The sequence below is a fragment of the Polyergus mexicanus genome, unplaced genomic scaffold (genome assembly GCF_030449975.1).
Source record: "Polyergus mexicanus isolate NDT 795.1 unplaced genomic scaffold, iyPolMexi1.0 SCAF_8, whole genome shotgun sequence".
Taxonomy (NCBI): domain Eukaryota; kingdom Metazoa; phylum Arthropoda; class Insecta; order Hymenoptera; family Formicidae; genus Polyergus; species Polyergus mexicanus.
The window spans coordinates 6,836,537-6,856,027 of NW_027223328.1; the positions used below are offsets into that span (position 1 = coordinate 6,836,537).

General features: G+C 35.2%; 3 protein-coding genes across 3 annotated transcripts; all 3 read right to left on the bottom strand.

Annotated features, from left to right (window-relative positions):
- Positions 1-433: 433 nt before the first annotated feature.
- On the bottom strand, positions 434-4,454 carry LOC138935306 (uncharacterized). The gene is made up of 3 exons (XM_070299756.1): positions 4,277-4,454; positions 3,360-4,176; positions 434-587 (listed from the first exon to the last, which is right to left on the bottom strand). Exons 1-3 carry the CDS (start codon positions 4,452-4,454, stop codon positions 434-436), a joined length of 1,149 nt encoding a protein of 382 aa, XP_070155857.1.
- Positions 4,455-5,104: 650 nt separating this feature from the next.
- On the bottom strand, positions 5,105-5,724 carry LOC138935307 (uncharacterized). Its single transcript, XM_070299758.1, has 2 exons — positions 5,584-5,724; positions 5,105-5,512 (listed from the first exon to the last, which is right to left on the bottom strand). Exons 1-2 carry the CDS (start codon positions 5,722-5,724, stop codon positions 5,105-5,107), a joined length of 549 nt encoding a protein of 182 aa, XP_070155859.1.
- Positions 5,725-6,580: 856 nt separating this feature from the next.
- LOC138935308 (uncharacterized) lies at positions 6,581-8,293 on the bottom strand. The gene has a single exon (XM_070299759.1). The coding sequence runs from the start codon at positions 8,291-8,293 to the stop codon at positions 6,581-6,583; it is 1,713 nt and encodes a 570-aa protein (XP_070155860.1).
- Positions 8,294-19,491: the final 11,198 nt, after the last annotated feature.

Here is a 19,491-nt window from a genome sequence, read left to right on the forward strand (position 1 = left end):
CACTAATGGCGCGTTAGATTTTTTTATTACGTGGATCTTTGCCTGGAGACCTATTGTACCATATTTTATTCAGTCTTTTATAAACATAATATATTTTACATATCTACTTTATAGGTGCAATATCCGGTATTATTTTTAATGATATTTACCTGAAATATTCTCCAATATGTTCATTGTTTCTCTCGACTAGATTTCTATTTGTGTTTACAAATAAACGCACAACCCGTCATATCCGCTCGTCTCGATGCCCAAACCAGCTGACAAAGTATTTTTTTCTTGTTGCTCTCTCGGAATAGTTTCGTTGTTTTCGTTATTTTCAAATATGTAGAATAGGCTCTCGTCTCTTTTCTCGTCGAAACGTAGACTAGATAAGTAGTACGTAAGCACAAAATTAATAAATCGGTTATATCAATTTAAATTTATCTCGAATTCTTTACGCTGCTATCTTCCGTTTTAATAACTTTCTCTTAACAGTGCTTTTATGTGAAATCTTGGTGTTCAGGAAGTTGGAACTATCCCAATTATAAATCTCAAATTTATTTTTATCTGTTTCATTCTTCATTTTAAAGTCCTTATTGTTGATAATTCTATATAGAAATATGTGATACATTAAGAAATAAATCTAAGCGAAGCTTTTCAGAAGCTTGGTTTAATGATGATCGATTTAAATCTTGGATACGTAAAATATCATTTGATGATAGCCTTTTCCATTGTATTACGTGTAATAAAATTTTTTCGTGCAATTTATCGCACATTATAAGACATGCGGATTCTGCATGTCATAAAGAAAGTGCATCGTTATTATCAAATAATGACAATATAAGTTCAAATACAATAATACCACGAAAACATTTTAAACAACAACAGTCACAGATCGATTTGTTTAAGCCATAGCTACGCGAAATGTCACATAATTCATTTTTCTGCGCGTTTTGCAATATATCTATTATTGGTAGTTTGTCTCAAATCGTCAGAATCCAAGAAACATATTATAAAATGTAAAGAAAATGAAACAAACAAATCAAATGAAGATATGAATATAAACAAATCACTTTTGTCATTTGAAGAGCGAAAGAAATCAGTAGAAATTCGCTATACCGCGTTAATTGCTGATAAAAATATTTTGCATCAAATGGCAAAAGATATTCTTACTCTTTTCTAAGAAATAGAAAAAGATTATAATGTTTTGAAAAAAATAAGTATGGGCCGAACAAAATGTACAAATATAATATCAAATATCCGATTGAGACGGATCGTATAGTCAACAGCAGTCAAAAAATTAAATTTTCAATTTTTATTGATGAAACGTCCAATATTTCAAATGAAAAGTGGATGACGTTTCTTGTTCGGCATGTTGATTCGAAAACATTAAACATTTGTTCATAATTAGTAAAATTAATTAATATTGATACGAGAGACTGCAGCGCAGAAAAATTGTTTAATTCCTTTAAAGCTGAAATGTGGAAATTAAATATTCCATTTTTAAATATTGTTGCTTTGTCATGTGACAATGCGTCCGTAATGATAGGAAAACATCTCTCATTTAAAAAAGAAAGCTGGAAGAGATTTGTAAAAATTTAATTACACTTTCATGTCCTTGTCATTTCATTGCATTAGTTATGCATGCCGTATGGACTATTGCGAGGAATTTTTAAAAAAATCGCGGATTTTATTAAAAGTAGTCCAAAACATTCGGCAATTTATCAAGAGTTCTGTGAATGTTTTCAAGAAACAAACCTAAAAATTTTAAAGTTATCTGATACATGGTGACTTTCTCACTATTCATGTGTTGAAAGACTTCTTGAGTCTTGGGATACTATCAAGTTATTTCCGAATGAAATTATCATAAGCGAAAAAACAAAGTCTGAAACAAATTTATTATCTATGATGCAAGATCTAAATATAAAAGCCTATTTCTTATTTTTTCAGCATATTTTAAATTTATTTAATGCATTTAATGTATTTTTCCAAGTTGTGGAAAATAGAATACATTTATTGCAGCTAAAGTCAATAGAACATTCAACCATAGTTGTAAACACTTTTTAAAGTCAGAGCATTTGAATAATTTATGTAATAATATTAAATTTGATGAAAAGGAGAATCAAAAATTGTTAGAAGACGTTTTTTTCGGATCTGAATGTGAATCAACGAATTAATGAAAGAAGGATATGCAGATATAATTGAAAATGTTCGAAAGAATTGTTTGCAATTTTATGTAACTGCCGCCGAGGAAATTTATAAAAGATTACCAATTAATGATAAATTTTTATCAAAATTAAAAATTTTTGAATATAATCTAGCATTATTAGATATTGATAGAGAAACATCATTCGATGATGTTTCTTTTACCGCTGAAACTCTTGACGGTTTTCACGAAAACGGTTTAAAGAAATAATGGCTTACTTTACATCTAGATTTTACAATAACAGAAAAGAAAAAGCTATTAAAATTAAGCTTTGATAATATGTGGAAATAAATTTTACATAGTCAGTATTCCACTAATATTGATAAATACCCCAATCTCAAACATTTTTTGAATGCTATTAGATCACTCTCAAATTCGAATGCCGATCCAAAAAGAATGTTTTCTGTTTCAACAGATTTAAAAACAAAAAAACGGAATAAACTTTCACACCCGATATAACGACAGTTCCATGAAAAGTTTTGGACAAACCGTCTACAAATTTTCCGTCTTTTAATCTAAATTTTTCCTTATGCATAAGGCAATGGACCAATCAATTTCCTTATACTTAAGATTATGTGTTTATGCAAAAGTGTGTGGTCCCCGCTTTAAACTGTAGGTCTCATATATCTGCGGGCGCATACATATATGTAGAAAGGTCACTTCCTTTGATAAGGGATACGGACTGGGAAGAGATCTCTGTATTTCCATTTTCCAATATTTGGATATCAATTAGCAAATTAATAAAATTTCATAATCGGTATATATGGCGAAAGATTTCTTTCATTATTTCAGGCGGAAACATTGATTACATAAACATATCGGAAATTGTTTCCTTAATAATAAATGCTCTATCCATTACTTTAAATTTAACGTTCAAACATTCTATAATATACTATATTCCTAATGACACTATTATCTTTATTTTCTCTATTTCGATTGTTATCGGCAGTTCGTATAATTGATACAGTTGTATCAATTATACCATTCACAAGACCTAAATTAACATATTCCTTTTAATCATTGTTTGATTTTGATGGACAGATGAAACTAAATTTCGATATAAACTACGTAAATATTTAATAAATATAAATGGAATACATGTAATTCTTAAAACTACTGCCGAACGGTGTGTACTAACTAACTCAAGTGCGTCGAGCGAACACGAACACATTACTCAGCGCCAATGGCGCCGCTGGCGGGCCCCTCATTGCATTGTCCGCCGATGATACAATTGGCGACATTCATACTCGATTCAAACATACCGCCTACCAAATTAGCCATGCTAATTTTGTTATCATTATTTAAGGTTACAGGTAACTTACACAACTTGGTAATCGCTCGTTTAAAATTACCGCTTGCAGTCCTGAGGGTTGCCACGCGAACTAAATCGTCGTTGCCAAAATGCAACTCCAATACTCGCCCCAACTTCCACCTTAATGGCGGCAAATTCTCGTCACGCAGAATCACCAGATCTCCGATCTGGATATTGTCCTGTCTTTTCTTCCATTTCGTTCGACCTTGCAGATTGATGATGTATTCGGTCGTCCACCGTTTCCAGAAATCCTGAATCACACGCTGCACGAGACGCCAACGATCCAACCGATTAAGTTGAATGTCGGTCACATCGGTATCAGGAAAACTTGTCATCGATTCTCCTACAAGAAAATGAGCCGGGGTGAGAGGTAGCAAGTCAGCAGGATCCGTCGACATCGGAGTGAGAGGTCTCGAATTGAGACAAGCTTCAATTTGGATCAAGGCAGTCGAAAGCTCTTCAAATGTGAATAGCGCGCTGCCCACCACTCGTTTCAAGTGGTACTTGCAGGATTTTACGCCCGCCTCCCAAAGTCCTCCCATGTGTGGTGAAAAGGGAGGTATGAATTTCCATTCGATTCCCTCGTTAGTAAGCACCTTTCCGATGTTTCCCTCAACTTCAGCTTGAGCAAATTGATGAATCTCTTGAAGCTCTCGATCAAGCTCTCGAGCTTGAAGCTCTGGCGCCAACGAAGTTCGTTACGTAGAGTTTGCGCGGGCGTCCTCTCCGGCCTATGAATCGACGGAGCATCGCGAGGAATGCTGCAGATGTAAGCTTACTAGTAGCCTCCAAATGAATGGCCCTAGTAGAGAAGCAAACAAAAAGCGCGATGTAAGACTTGTTTGTTTTACGTCCTCGTCCCTTGTTGACAAGCGTTGTAATAGGATCGGCGAAGTCGACGCCGGTAACTGCGAATGCTCGGCTGGGACGTACTCGATCGCTGGGTAAGGATCCCATTACTTGAGACAGACCTCGTGGATTATTTTTTGCGCAACAAATGCACTCGTGGCAAACAATTCTCGCTAAGTTACGGCCCTTGAGCGGCCAGTATCGCTCCCTTATAAAGGATAGCAAGAGTTGTTGACTGGCATGTAACAAACGAATATGTTCTCTCTCGAATAACAATTTCGAGAATCGAGTTCCCGTCGGCAAAATTATCGGATGTTTTCTATCGAAGGACCACGCTTAGTGTTGTAGCCGACCGTCTACCCTGAGAATACCTCTTTCATCTAGAAACGGATATAACTGTAGAATTTTGCTGGTTGATTTTAATCCCCGACTCTTCTCCAAGCTGCCAATCTCGTCTTTAAATTCAGTCGCTTGCACGTGTAAAATGAGACGAATATGTGCCGTTTGCAGTTCCGAAACCAATAATCTTCACAACTCTCGTTCGCTCTGATCCTTCCTCAGATTAAGCATGTAGCGCATACAATATGCTAATACACGCACTATTAGTGTTAGTGATGAAAACTTGTCAATCAACTCCTTGAGTATCGAATTCTCGTTACTAATAAGTGTGCAGATTCATGCGTTTCTTCATTTCTCTATTTGAATTTTTTGGGGTATTTCGTTTGGCGGCTCGAATATCTCAATGCTTCCAGAATTGGCTAGAGCTTCTTCTTGCAACCAGTGCGGTCCCGACCACCACAGCTTGGAGTATTTGGTTGGCACAAAGTTGCACCTCGTGAAATTATGTCTGCGGGATTTTCTGTGCCCTTTACGTGGTTCCAGTGTTTGGCTGGCAGCATCTCGACGATTTCGGCCACGCGATGCGCTACGAAGGATTTCCATCGGGCCGCGTCGCTACGAATCCACCACAGCACTACCTGAGAGTTTGTCCAGGCTTGTATGCCATCAATGTTTACGGTTAGGTTTCGTCTAACTTCCGTAATTAAATGAGCGAGAAGAACCGCGCTGCACAACTCCAATCGGGGTATAGGTGTCGGCTTGATCGGCGCAACTCGTGATTTAGAACATAATAGTCTGAATTCTAGTACGCCGCGCTCGTTCCTGGTCTGACGTACAAGCACGCTCCATATGCGTTCTCGGATGCATCGCAAAATCCTTGTAGATATATGTTAGTTACAGTTTCACTTGGAATGATTCGTCTTGGGATGAGAACCGTCTCGGCTATACTTAAATCCTTCTGGAATTGTTCCCATTTTTCTACGATATTGTCTGGCAACGACTCGTCCCATTGGCATTCGGTTCGCCAGGTTGCCTGCATAATGATCTTCGCCGTCGTTATTATAGGTCCTATGAGACCGAGTGGATCAAATAGCTTGCTAATTGCTGACAGAATCTCACGCTTGGTTTAAGCAGCTTCCATTCCGTGAACGCAGAATTGAAATTGATCGTCCTTGGGCCTCCATTCAATTCCGAGTGTTTTAATTGTATTGTTTGAGTCAATACTAAGATTGGACATATCCTCTCTCAAATGTGGAGGTATTTTCTTCAAGACTTCTGTGCAGTTGGAGCACCATTTGTGTGCCTGAAATCCTCCGGATTTCAGTATCGCCGTAAGCTGTTCCCGCAGTAAAATCGCATCCTCAGCATTTTCTGCACCTGCTAAAATGTCATCTACTATCTATGTCTGATCGGTTAATGCTCGTGACGCCACCGGAAGTTCATATTTGTATCCTTCCGCAATCTTATGAATACATTTTATTGCTAAATAAGCCGAACTCGTCTCACCGTATGTGATAGTATTCAGGCGAAATTCTCGAATGGGTTCGTTAACGGAAAATCTCCATAACACTCGTTGGCAATCTCGTCCGGGTGTACGATTACTTGTCGATACATTTTCTGAATATCTCCGGTTAACGCGACATTATAACAACGAAATCGAATAACAATATCAATCAAATTTCTCTGAATCGTACGCCCGACGGGGAGAATGTCGTTGAGCGATTTCCCTGAGCTAGTTTTACTTGATGCATCGAAGACTGCACGGAGCTTTGTGCTCGTACTTGCTTCCTTAATTACGCCATGGTGCAATAAGTATACCACTGGTCGCTTCGCGGTTTGATTGGTTTCGATCACTGGCGACATGTGTCCCGATTCAAGATAATCGCGCATAAATTCTACCTTTCATGAAGCGTCTTATCTCTATTGAAGCGCCGCTCTAATTGCATTAACCGTTTCCTCGCGGTCTCTCTCGATTCGCCTAATAGCTTCGGATCGTCAAGAAACGGAAGTCGTACTACAAATCTATTGTTGTCGTTTCGCGTGGTTGTTTTTTCGCAAAACTCATCGCTCTCTATTGCCTCCTTCAATCGCGGTTGAATCGCATTAATTTTAGAATTTTCGATTTCCCAGAATTTACTCAAAGTTTGATTAAGAGTCTCGCAATGCTCTAACGAGCATGTCAATGTTGCTAGTGTGGTGCAATTGCAAAGTAGAGACATGTTAGCAATACGCGCGACCGATCCGGCGATTATCCAACCAAGCTTTATACTCTGCAATATTGGAAGATTGTCTCCGCGTTCGATTCTTCCCAACTCTAGCCAGTCAAAAAAGAATTCTGCTCCAATTAGCATATCGATAGAACCTCGCTTATAAACTTCCGGGTCCGCGAGTTTGATGTTCGACGGTATTTTAAACGTGTCATAATCTAACTCGATTGCCGATAATTTTTTCGTGATTTTAGGTACGATTAAAGTGCGAATGGTTGCGCAAACGCTAGAATGTCTCGACTGTACAGCAACCTTGCAACATTGACTCACAATATTTTCGATCCCGCTTAATCCCGTGACAATTTCAGAAGCTCGATTGCGCCTGACGCCTAATCGGTTGCACGCCGAGTGTGTTATAAAATGCGCTTCACTAGCGCTGTCGAGCAGGATACATAATGGAACGATGGATCCATTCGAATGAATTGCGTTGACCACTGCGGTGGCCATGAATACGTGCCTTCTGGTTGGCTCGTTCACTGCATGGTGAACGACAACGTTATTGCTCGCCTCATCGCTCGAGGACGGAACCTTTTGCACGCTGATACTCGCGCCACATGGAACGTGCTTATCTGCTGTCGGACGATGGCATAGCGTGTTATGTCTCCCAGAGCACTCTCGGCAAGATCTAATCTTGCAGGCTTTCACGAAGTGATCATTGCATAAGCAATTGGTGCAAAGCTTTAGCCGGCGAACCTCCTTGATTCTATCATCAATCGCCAACGCTAAAAACTTATCACAACAATACATAAAATGATTACCTTGACATAAATAGCATTTACCAGATTCAGTTGAATTAGCTAATGTTATTGGTTTCTCATGACTATGAGATTTCGCCCTTTTTTTGTCCGATTCGGTCTTCCGTGTTATCTCCTTATCCTTGACTCTAGTTTCGATTCTCTCTAATATTTGGCATCTCTTCTCTAGAAAATCAGTCAAAGACACTAGAGTTACGTCAACCGCAATTACGCTTTGTTCCCATGTGCGTAGAGTTGCTGCATCGAGCTTAGCCTCGATCATATGTATGACAAGCTCGTTCCACGAATCTGTAGGCAAATTTAGAGATTTTAGCACTCTCAGATGTTTCAACGTGTAATCCACTAATCCTCGAATCGCCATGGCTCCTTCTCCACTTTCGGCATCGTAAATAAGCATTGAATATGCTTCTTTTTTATAGCTCTTGGATCGTCGAATCGCCTCTTCAACAATTCTCATACAACCGCATAGTTTGCATAGTTCGCTCAGCTCGATTGATTCGATGATCTTTGCTGCGCAACCATCTAAGGAGGTAACCAAATATTGAAATTTTTGAATGTTTGGTATATTCTCGTTGGAATGTATCATAGACTGAAATGTTTCTGAAAACCGCTTCCATTCCTCCGTTTGCCCGTCAAACGTCGGAAGTTTTACAACCGGCAATTTAATCCTTGATTCCTGATTGACAGTTCCGCCCGCATCCGCGAGGTTGCGCAGTATCTGTTTGCTGCTCTAATAACCTCGTGACTGCGTTGCCGTCACTGCTCGACGATTGCGAACCACTACTTTGCAAGCTCAATCGTGTTATGAGCTCGCCTTGCTGCAATACGTGCGTCAACGCTTCGTCATTTGCTGGCGAACGTGCCTTGGTTCGTTGCGCCGTCATGCCATTTAGCCATTGTTTTAGCCTAGCCTTCAGATTGAAATACCTTTCATCGAATTCCGCGTCTTCTGCTGCGTTCGCGTCGTCGGTCTCGGTTTCCGTGATGGCAGCGATCTCATGCTGTATCTTCTCGAACTCGTTCTGTATCTCTTCTAGTCTTGTGAGATATATCTCCACTTCTTCTCGGCTTATTCGATCTTCTTGTATTCGATCAACCCTTGTTTCGAATTTAGTCAGCTTTGATTTGGTAAATCCACGTTGCTTGCTGAATTTCGTGATCTCGGCCATTGTACTGTCTCGTTTAACCTAACCTTTCTCGTACTTCTTGTTTCATGGACTGTATTACTACCTTCGACTTGTTGCACCTTATCCGGCTCGAAGGACCAATGTTTGATTTCGATGGACAGATGAAACTAAACTTCGATATAAACTACGTAAATATTTAATGAATATAAATGGAATACATGTAACTCTTAAAACTACTGCCGAATGGTGTGTACTAACTAACTCAAGTGCATCGAGGGAATACGAACACGTCACTCAGCGCCAGTGGCGCCGCTGGCGAGCCCCTCATTGTATTGCCCGCCGATGATACAACTGGCGACGTTCATACTCGATTCAAACAATCATTATACATGCTCCTAATTTAATAATTATTATTGGAAATTATTAGTGGAAATAGTTTTGGTCAAACTGAGTCGAAAAGTCTTGAACCATTTTTTTTATAACGCTTAATAAAGGAGTTATTATTGAGTAAAGTCTAGCCAATCAGCGCCAATCTTTAGCCGGGCGCTTGTCGATGAACCACGCGTCTGGTAATATGTGGTAGCGCGTGGATGACCGATGTGCGCCTGGCTAAAGGTTGGCGCTAATTGATCAGACTTTACTCAGTAATAATTTCTTTATTAAGTGTTATAAAAAAATGGTTCACAGGACTTCTCGACTCAGTTTGATCCAATCCACCTTTTGTTTGGTCACTTACTTGTCGGACATTCTATACAAGTGGCATATACATATATTTCAAAAATCTATAGCAAAATTATATAAGAAAAAAAAACATCCTAAATTTTAATATGTTGCAACAGTTCATTGTTCTCATTGTTAGAAGCGATCAATTGAGTCATTTTTTCACAATATATTTGCATATTTTTCGATATAAATCTCAAATTATTATTTACTGATTTGTCATAATAATCAATTTTTTTTCGCAGAATAAACATGTGTTGTTCCGTGTTTTGCTATTCTCTCTAAAACCATGCTTTTTGTCATATTGTTGAGATGTATAAACATCATTAAGCTTTATAAATGAATTGCAATCTTCGAATGATTGATGGTCGTCAGGTGGTTGACTTTGATATGCTCTGTCCATAATATATTTTACAATGCTTTGATCTTTTGTAGTATTATAAATATATAAGTAATATTGTAAATATATAATATATATTATACTATTTTTTGTCTCTTTATGTATATCATCGTAGACAATAATTTCTCTTTGAGGTTCGGTTCTTCAGTTAAGATTTCCACGTTATCTTAATTGAATTCATGATTTAATAGTCTGTGATTTGTTATCACTGAGTATTGCGATGTATTTTTGTGATTGCGATGCTCCTTCATCCCGGTACTCAAAAATTTACGTGTGTGTTTGCTCTGCATAGAAGGCGTCGCAATTATTGCATGCAATTTAATAAACTACATTTTTATGTAAATCTTTAGGTAATTTATCTTTATGTAATTTGATGAAACGATTGAATTTGTTTATGCCTATATATGTTACTTTTGTATCTAAATCGCGAATCGCTTGGTTGAATTATTCGGAGATGGCTGGTACATGTATTAAAAAAAGATGAGATTTCTTTTTTGTTTGTGCCAGTAATACTTTTAGAATTAATCTTTGAGATAAAAAATTTTAATCTTTTATTAATAATTTTAAATATATAGAATAAAGGATAATAATTATTCAATAGAATATTAACAACAAGCTCGAGATTTTTTAAATAAGATCTAGGATGCAAAAGCAGAAATGTTTTATTTGTAAGGCCAATGATCGTGTCTTTCTTTTGGCAAAGAGGGTGTCGTGACTGAAAATTCAGATATCTGCCTGAGAATATAGGCTTATAGTACCAATCAAATTCCATCATTCTTATCAAGCATTGTCTCTTCAAAATATTTTTCTTATTATACATTTAATAAAATATTTTCTTATTGGAGGGAAAAATTCATCGACATCATATTAAGAAAATGTCAGACTGTGCTTTTTTCCAATAGAATGCGAATATTAGTTATTATGCAAAATCTTTTTGTTTATTATAAATAGATATTCTATCTATCATAAATCAACAAATCCTTTTCCATAATTAAAGTATACATAATAACGGAGTGCGGAGTTTACGATTTCATATAAAAAGTGAAAAAAATGAGAAAATTACAGTTTTGTTATTGGCTTCTGCCATCAACATTTATTTAATATAACATGTTTGTAATCTGCACGTGCCTAATCAGTAAACTCCGCACTCGGCATTTCATCAAAGAGTATAAGTGAACTTAGAGAAGTGAGTTTAGAAACTTTATAAAAAAGATTTTGCAAAATAAAATTTTTGTGCATATGTGTGTGTGCAAGATCGAGGCTCAAGAGTAAAACAGAGCAGTAGATTAGTTGCGTGATGTCGTGATAGGCAAAGCTGCAATCTTACAAGACAAGGACAGATATAATTGTACTATCTTTGTCTCTTTCGTGCGTGTAAAGTACATACATGTACGCACTAACATTATTGCAGTATCTTTTCTCTCTTGATCATACGCTCTGTCTCTTTCTAATCGCTTGCTCGCTATGTACTACGTATCGCTTAGCTTCATGCTCCTCGCATATTCACTTACGCGTTCATTCGCGCTTCTCTCTCTCTCTCTCTCTCTCTCTCTCAGAGCTTGTTCATTATTGTATTCTTTTATTCCCATTATTATATTCTTTTATTTGCTCAACTTTTATTCTTTCTATTCTTGTCTCCCTACATGAAAACAAATAAATTTATTTATTTATTTTTATTTTATAAAGCATAAATGATACACAACAATAAGTTATTTTCTTTTTCTATTTAACTATAATTAAATACAACAGATGTACATATAAAAATACATATAATTAAATATTGTTTCTATTTATAAGATACACAATATCTCATTTATATTCTATAAAATAAAGATGAATAAATTAATGTATTATTATGTAGGAAGACGAGAATAGAAAGAATAAAAGTCAAAGAAATAAAAGAATATAATAATGGGGATGAAAGAATACAATAAAGAACGAGCAGAGAGAGAGAGAGAGAGAGAGAGAGAGAGAGAGAGAGAGAGAGAGCAGCGTGAATAAACGTGTAAACGGATGTGCGAGGAGCATGATATATATATATATACATATAATCTTTATGACAATCTATTATTATTTATAGTTATATTGAGTAATTTATAAATGAGAAAAAAAAATTTGATATATTTTATCCTCTTATGTTACCAAACATTTACATATTTATACAAGCTTGCCTATATTTATAGAAAATAAACTTTTTCTAAAGCCAAAATTTAGAAATTTAATTTTTGTCGTAAAATATTTATGAATAATAGTTTTATGTATCGAATTAATTTTAATCAATATGAAAATAATTTTTTTATTTGGTTAGAGAATATTCGTTTATAAAGATGCGCATTTGTTTTTATATGTATGGATCGGAAAATAAGTCGACTGTACCATGCACACACACATGTAGGCAGGCACATGCGATCATATCAGTGCGCGGTAGATAATCAGTCACGCGTGTCGTGTACATACGCGTAACAAGAGATTACCGCAAAAGTACGCTCAATTGTTATAACGTGTTAAATTTAAAAAACGAGTGTTATGTTTTTGTAGTATGGTTTTAATAGTGTGTCTACTAATGGGATGAAAATATAATTTTCGAGAGACGCTTGCCCGTAGACTTTCTTTAAAAAGAATAAGGATCAAAAAGTTAGTATATTTATATACCATAATTTTAGAAGGAATTATTTTAATGTATACTATATACTAATATGATACTAGATATTATTTAATTTTATTTCCGTACAGTCTACACAAAAATATAAATATAAATAATGCAATATTATATAAAAATATATTCCAAATTTCTTTTTTTTTAATTATATCTTTAAAGTAATTCCTAAATAGAAAACAACATAAAGTCTTTTGTATAAAAAATTGTAATATAAAATTGATCTTCAAATGGAATTTAGAATGACTGTATACACATAAACATATACATTATATATGATACACATAGTATTTAGTATTCATATTTTTGTTATAAATGAATAGACAGATGTGGACAAGAAAAGAAAGAGGAAGAGAGAGAAAGAAAGAGAGAAAGAGAGAGAGAATAGAAATGAGTAAGCGAGGGAATGGCTGTAAAACGATATATCGATTGATAATTCATATCAGTCACTAAACATTAGTGGGCATAAAGTATTGCTACGGAGAAAGATATAACTATTTCCTTTTTTTTCTTACTTTTGGCACTTGTACAGACACTTGCTCAGTTACACTCATATCTTCTTTCTCTCTTTGCCCATTCTTCTCTGTCCATCTCTTTCTTATCCGAGCATACTATACATGTGTTATATATTATCTACATGTGTGTATATGTTTGTATATATGTAATAGTAACTTTAAATTTATTAAAACATTAATCTTTTGCTTATTTGTATATTTCACTGAAAATTGATTATATTTATTTTGCAATAGTAGTTGTGTCACAGTAGTTAGTTAGCCAGAGGCAATCAATTCATAAACTGGTTGTTGAAAGAAATATTTTCTACCAAATGCGTTTTGCATGTACGCTTTGGTTGAAAAATGTATCCCAAAAGCGATCAATTCGTGAGCTGGTTGTCGAAAGAAATATTTTCCACCAAAAACGCTTTGCATGTACGCTTTGGTTGAAAAATGTAATTCAGAAACGTTCAATTCGTGAGCTAGTTGTTGAAAGAAATATTTCACACCAGATCCGATTTGAATGTGTGCTCTGGTTATTAAAAAAGTAACATTTTGTTTCAGAGCCGATTTTTATTTGTGTGCTAATTTAAAAAATATTTTATTCCAGAAGCGGTTTGCATATGCGCTCTGGTTATTGAAAAAATATTTTATTCCAGAGGCGATTTTTATTCGTGTGCTGGTTGGTTTAAAAAATATTTTATTCCGGAAGCGGTTTGCATATACGCTCTGGTTATTAAAAAAAATTTGATCTCAAAGGCGCTTTTTATTTGTGTGCTGGTTGCTTTAAAAACTATTTCGTATCATAGGCGGTTTATGCATGAATATTCTGGTTAATTAAAAAACAGTTATTCCAGAAGAAATTTGAAGAAACTTTTTGAAAGACAAAATAATTATCCTTCATATGATCCGTACCAATCATATATAGTAATAAAAGCTTATAAATTATTGGAAGGAATTATTATTGTGATTGCTGACGATGTATTTTTTCTTTTTTTGATGGCACCAAATTTCGCGTATATAATAGTCTATCAGGCTGTGTATATATAATGTGGTAGGAAAAGAGAAAAAATATATACATCTTCATTATTAGGAAGCAATCCTTATGAGGAAAAGTACTCCAAAGATGTAAAGAGTATGAGAAAACGGTTTTTAAATAATTAGTTAGTAAATAATTACTAAAAATACTTTATTATAGTGTTTTGAAAAGCTCTCGAGATAAGCTACAAGAATATATAATGAAAAATAGTAGATTCTATTTAAAAAATTCAAAGTGATTTTTATATGACTTTGACGGTGCTATTCAAGGTCATACTAATAATATTATTATATAATACGCCAATTAGAGCCCTATAACTTTTGCATGAAACATTTTTCACAAAAATGCGTTGTTTCCTCAAAACACTGCTGATATGGACGCTCTGTTACACCCTGTATGTATGATACCAGGGTTGGGAAGTAACGCGTTACTTGTAACGCCGTTACCGTTACAGTTACTTTTTTTCGGTAACTGTAACGGTAATGGCGTTACAAATTTTATTTGTAACGGAAAAAGTAACTTCGTTACATTTTTCGGTAACGAGTAACGAATTTAACAGTTACTTTTATCGTTACTTTTTTCAAATTTTTTGATTTATTTAAGATATTATTCTTGCTATTGTGCGTGATAAAATTTTTATCTTAACCGTAAAGCCGTAAGCAAATCGACCAATTAGCATTCTTATTATGTTGTAAAAATGCTTGAATGTGATTGATCAACTTATGGCTCTTGTAGACCAGTGCGATAACGCGACGCGCGATATCCAATGAGAGCTTTATCTTTTCGGAAAAGCAGAGCTCTTATTTACTACCAGTTCTAAGTACCTTGCAACGAAAATTAGAAAATCTCAATAAATCTGACCTTATAGATTGCCATTCATTAGTTGAAGCTATTCAGCAAGGTTTAAATAAAAGGTAACTTATTAATTTGATTAATACATATGTTATTTAATTTTAAATAAGGATTTAATTGAAAAATATTATTTTATTTTAAACTATTGATTCAAAAGTATTAATTTCAATAAAACAAACAATGTCGCTTAATTTACTATATTTGATTTTAGATTTCTTACAATATTTGAAACAAAAGAATTAATAATAGCAGCATGTTTACATCCAAAATTTAAGTTAAACTGGTTAACCGGAGAAAAAAGAAAACGTGCTGAAAATTACTTGGAGGATTTATTGGGAATCCGATCAACTGAAAATTCTTCAAAAGCTGGAAAATCTGACGATCACGATGATTTTTTCATTTTTGAGCAAAAAACGGTGCAAAATGAATCTGAACAAGAAGAATTGCAACGGTTTTTAAAATCAAATAATTGTAATATAGAAATGTTAAACGACTATCCAAAACTTAAAAAACTTTTTATTAAATATAATACAGCTCTACCAAGCAGTGCATCTGTAGAAAGAATGTTTAGCATCGGTGGCTCTGTATTAACACCACAAAGAGGGCATTTAAATGATGATACTATGGAGCAACAAATTTTATTAAAAATTAATAAAGAATTTCGATAAAATTTAATCATTTATTTTGTAATAAACCTTGAATGAAATCTTGCTTACAATTTTTTAAAAGTTTTTCTTATGCAAAATAATTTATTAGTTTGTATTGTAAAAAAGTAACGGAAATTGTAACGACTCGTTACTTTTTAGTAACTGTAACGGTAACGAGTTACTTTTTAAAATTGGTAACGAGTAACGGTAACGAGTTACTTTTTAGAAAAAATAACGGTAACGGTAACGAGTTACTTTTATAAAGTAACTTTCCCAACCCTGTATGATACGTATATATATTTTAGATATTATCATGTAACTGTCTATAACTTACAATCTGTACAATACAGCTCTTTTTTCCAATCAGTATAATCGATGGTTCTATAAGAACAATGTATTATTTATATAAATATATTATATTATTTATATATTTTTTTGTTATTGTATAGATAAATATTTATATATATGTAATAAAAATTTACTATTTATATGTATGTGTGTTTGTGTGTTGTGCGTATGTGTGTACACAAACGCGCGCGCGCGCGCACACGCACACAATCCAATGTTGTTCTTCTTGGAAGATATATGCGAAGACACATAGGCCGTATGAATAATATGAAATTGTGTTCAAACATGTGAAGAAGGCAGATACGGTTATATTACTGTTATCTATAGATACGTTTATTAGATATGCGTGTAAGGCAATACAGCAGTAGAAATTAAACATCGTGTATTTAGCAATAAATTCCTAATACTATTAAAATTGACTAACCGCGAATTTTCGTAATTTAGGGTTATGCCTTTAACTTTACATGCCTCGTGCGTTTGACCGTCTGGTGCGCGTACAACATATGCATAAAATTTCGGACCACCGGACACGAACGCCTCGATATAGCTACCGCTCCCGTAGCTCTCGAGTTCATCGGTCATAGAAAATCGTCTAGAAAATTTCCCGTACGCGGTTCATACTCGTTCGGATCACCGCTGCTCACGTAAATACATGAATATCGTAATACAAAACGCGACGATCTAATCGCTCTAAATAAGAATATAACGTTAAACGAGCTTGTGCCGTCGTATACGCCGCTATCACGACATTAGTCAGCGGGGAGGAAACAACAGCTTCTTGTCTCTGATCTTAAATGCAGAATGGATTGGCTGAGACTTAAGGGAATCCCAAAGCGACGGACGAACTCCGACGGGTTAGCGCCTTCATTTAGACATAACTAAAATTGTCGGTATTTTCGACTAAATTATCAATAATACCGACAATTTTACTTCTGCCGTTACCGATATTAATATTTATGCATGATTCATGCATGTTATAAAGAGCAATTTCGCATTGTGTTCAATATGTGTTCAATATCTGTACAGTACAGCTCTTTTTTCCAATCAGTATAATCGATGGTTCTATAAGAACAATGTATTATTTATATAAATATAAGTAGTATAGGGGCAACTATAGAACGAGACACAACAAACCCCCACTCCTCGGCCACTGGCGCCGACCCCCTGCTGTGCCTGTCTGGGGCCCTCCCCCCTAAGGGTGTCTGTGGAAAAAAAGAGTGGAGAGGACTCGTGGACGTCTACGAGGCAATTTTCCCTTTAAATTTTTTTTTATTTTTTTATTTTTTATTTTTTTATTTTTTATTTTTTCGGACGCGTGAACATGCTCGGGCTCGAACCTGGGTCCTAGTATGCTGGGCTAGCTGAAATCTTATTAGAATAAGGATTAGATGTAGTATTTGTAGAGAGTAGTCCTCCGGCATAGGGGACCCTACGCTCTGATTGGCTTCCCTATAGTTGCTGGCAGTTTGATTGGATGAGGAGCATGTTTCTGAGTGAGAGGGAAAAACGCGGCAAAATAACACGTGTGTAAGAATCGGCAAGATGGCGGCCACCGAGAATGGTGACGTCACGAGAATAGAAGGGGTCGTAAAAAGCAAGTCTGTGCAGGTAGCGATTACGAAGGTTTTAGAGCTTTATGACGACGCTTAGACGAGGAGAGAAAGGATAGGAAAATAGTAAATGTTTTTATATAAGCGATTTAAAATAAAAAATTTTTATTAAATATTATACTTATGTTTAAATGTAAATAATAATTTCGCAATGTACAAAATTTCTTATGTGACGGAAAACATGCAAATTCGTTATATTGCAACTTTAAAAACGAGAGTTGAGAAAACAGAGAAGAAAAATTATCGTTCTGCTACATAGCCGTATGGTAACGAACAATGACTATTGATAAATTTACGTTTCATCAATATAGGAGCACATACTTCAGTTTCGTGGCCGGGTAGCTGAGACTGTTTGATACGGTGTCTTAGGACAGAGTCTATGACGTCACGGAGACGCAGGGAAGAAAGGAAGGGAAGAAAAATATTTTCGTCTCTTAAAAATAAAAAACATCTTTATTTATATAGCAAGGGAATATGATATAATATACAGGGAAAAATATTTACATAGTGCTTAATATTTATGTACAGAAAGATTATTTTACCGCTACGGAAAGTACACGAAATTATATTACATAATATAACGATAAAAGAGAGAAAATTAAAAATTAATGAGAAAATAGTATGTGATTAATTTTGGTAGGAAGAGTCGGCTTCCAGGTCTGGGAGTTCATCGATGAAATCCTGAATAGCCTTCTCGAAATTATCATCCTCGGAAGACTGTGGAGAAAGCGAACGGGGGAGGGAAAGGGATCAGGAGAAGGACGCTCAGGAGAATATACAGGAGAGTAGCTGGGTTCAAATGAGTCGTCTTCATCGTCCGAGTTTATAAACAAAAAATAAAATTATATATATGTATATATATATATATATATATATATATATATGTATGTATGTATAAAATTTTCGCGTGTCGCCAAAAAAGTAATATTTACCCGATAACATAATGACTTCGACGGTGTGACCAGGGCGTCTTCGCGAAGGTCCTGCTACAGGCTCTTCTGCAGGACGTTTTCTTCGCATTGATTCGGCTCCTATATTCGAAATGGCGAGCATATCTATTTTTAACAAAAATAAAAATTTTATTAAAATAAAAATTAAAAATTTACTACATTTTTTGTAATTGTTATTATTATAAGTGAAATATATTTACCTAACGCGCGTTGTCGATGGTAATGCATTAGAAGATGGGTTATATAGGCGCCGATATCTTTATCCTCCTTTTTTTCCGTAGCTAGTCGGTATGTTATAATTTCACCTGCTATATTTAATAGGCGGACATCACCGCCAAAATGTCCCAAGCAAAACACTATCGCCAATGCATCACTCGAACAGCTGTTGGCGGCCTTTTTAAATAAGCGATAATTGCTTTCGCTGTCTTCCACCGATATGCGGTCGAGATATTTTTTGATATCAAATCGCGGTAGAGCAACAGCACACAATAATGCGATTTTTCTTAAAATATTGGCGACACACATTTTCGCACACTAGGACTTCACTTAACTTAACGTACAAAAAATTTCAAGAGGTGAAAAACTAATGTTGGATTTTTCATGGGAAATCAGAATTTATACATAATCCCCCCAGTGTTTTCCAAAAGGACAATAAAGTGGGGGGAAAAGGTTTCCTTATTCTAGCACTGACCATTTTTAGTTATTTTCATTTTATGGCTGACTAATTCCCTTAGTTTCTATAGGGTTTCGCATTTGCCGCACCGAAAGAAATTACGTTACCTCAACCAATGAAAGAATAATAAAAAACAGGCGCTAAAAAGTTCAAGCGTTTGGAGCATTATACTGTAAAAGGAAAGAAGGGAGATGAAAAAAATTTAACAATTTAAGTAAAAAAACATCCTACGTTTATTGATATTAATTTTACATAAATCAATATTCTT

Coding starts and splice junctions, on each gene's coding strand:
- LOC138935306 (XM_070299756.1), bottom strand. CDS start 4,454: ATGGGATCCTTACCCAGCGATCGAGTACGTCCCAGCCGAGCATTCGCA. Junction 4,177..4,276: donor CATTCATTTGGAGGCTACTA/GTAAGCTTACAT, acceptor CGTTGGCGCCAG/AGCTTCAAGCTCGAGAGCTT. Junction 588..3,359: donor AGCGGCGCCATTGGCGCTGA/GTAATGTGTTCG, acceptor ATTTCTATATAG/AATTATCAACAATAAGGACT.
- LOC138935307 (XM_070299758.1), bottom strand. CDS start 5,724: ATGCAGGCAACCTGGCGAACCGAATGCCAATGGGACGAGTCGTTGCCA. Junction 5,513..5,583: donor GAATCATTCCAAGTGAAACT/GTAACTAACATA, acceptor CTTGTACGTCAG/ACCAGGAACGAGCGCGGCGT.
- LOC138935308 (XM_070299759.1), bottom strand. CDS start 8,293: ATGATACATTCCAACGAGAATATACCAAACATTCAAAAATTTCAATAT.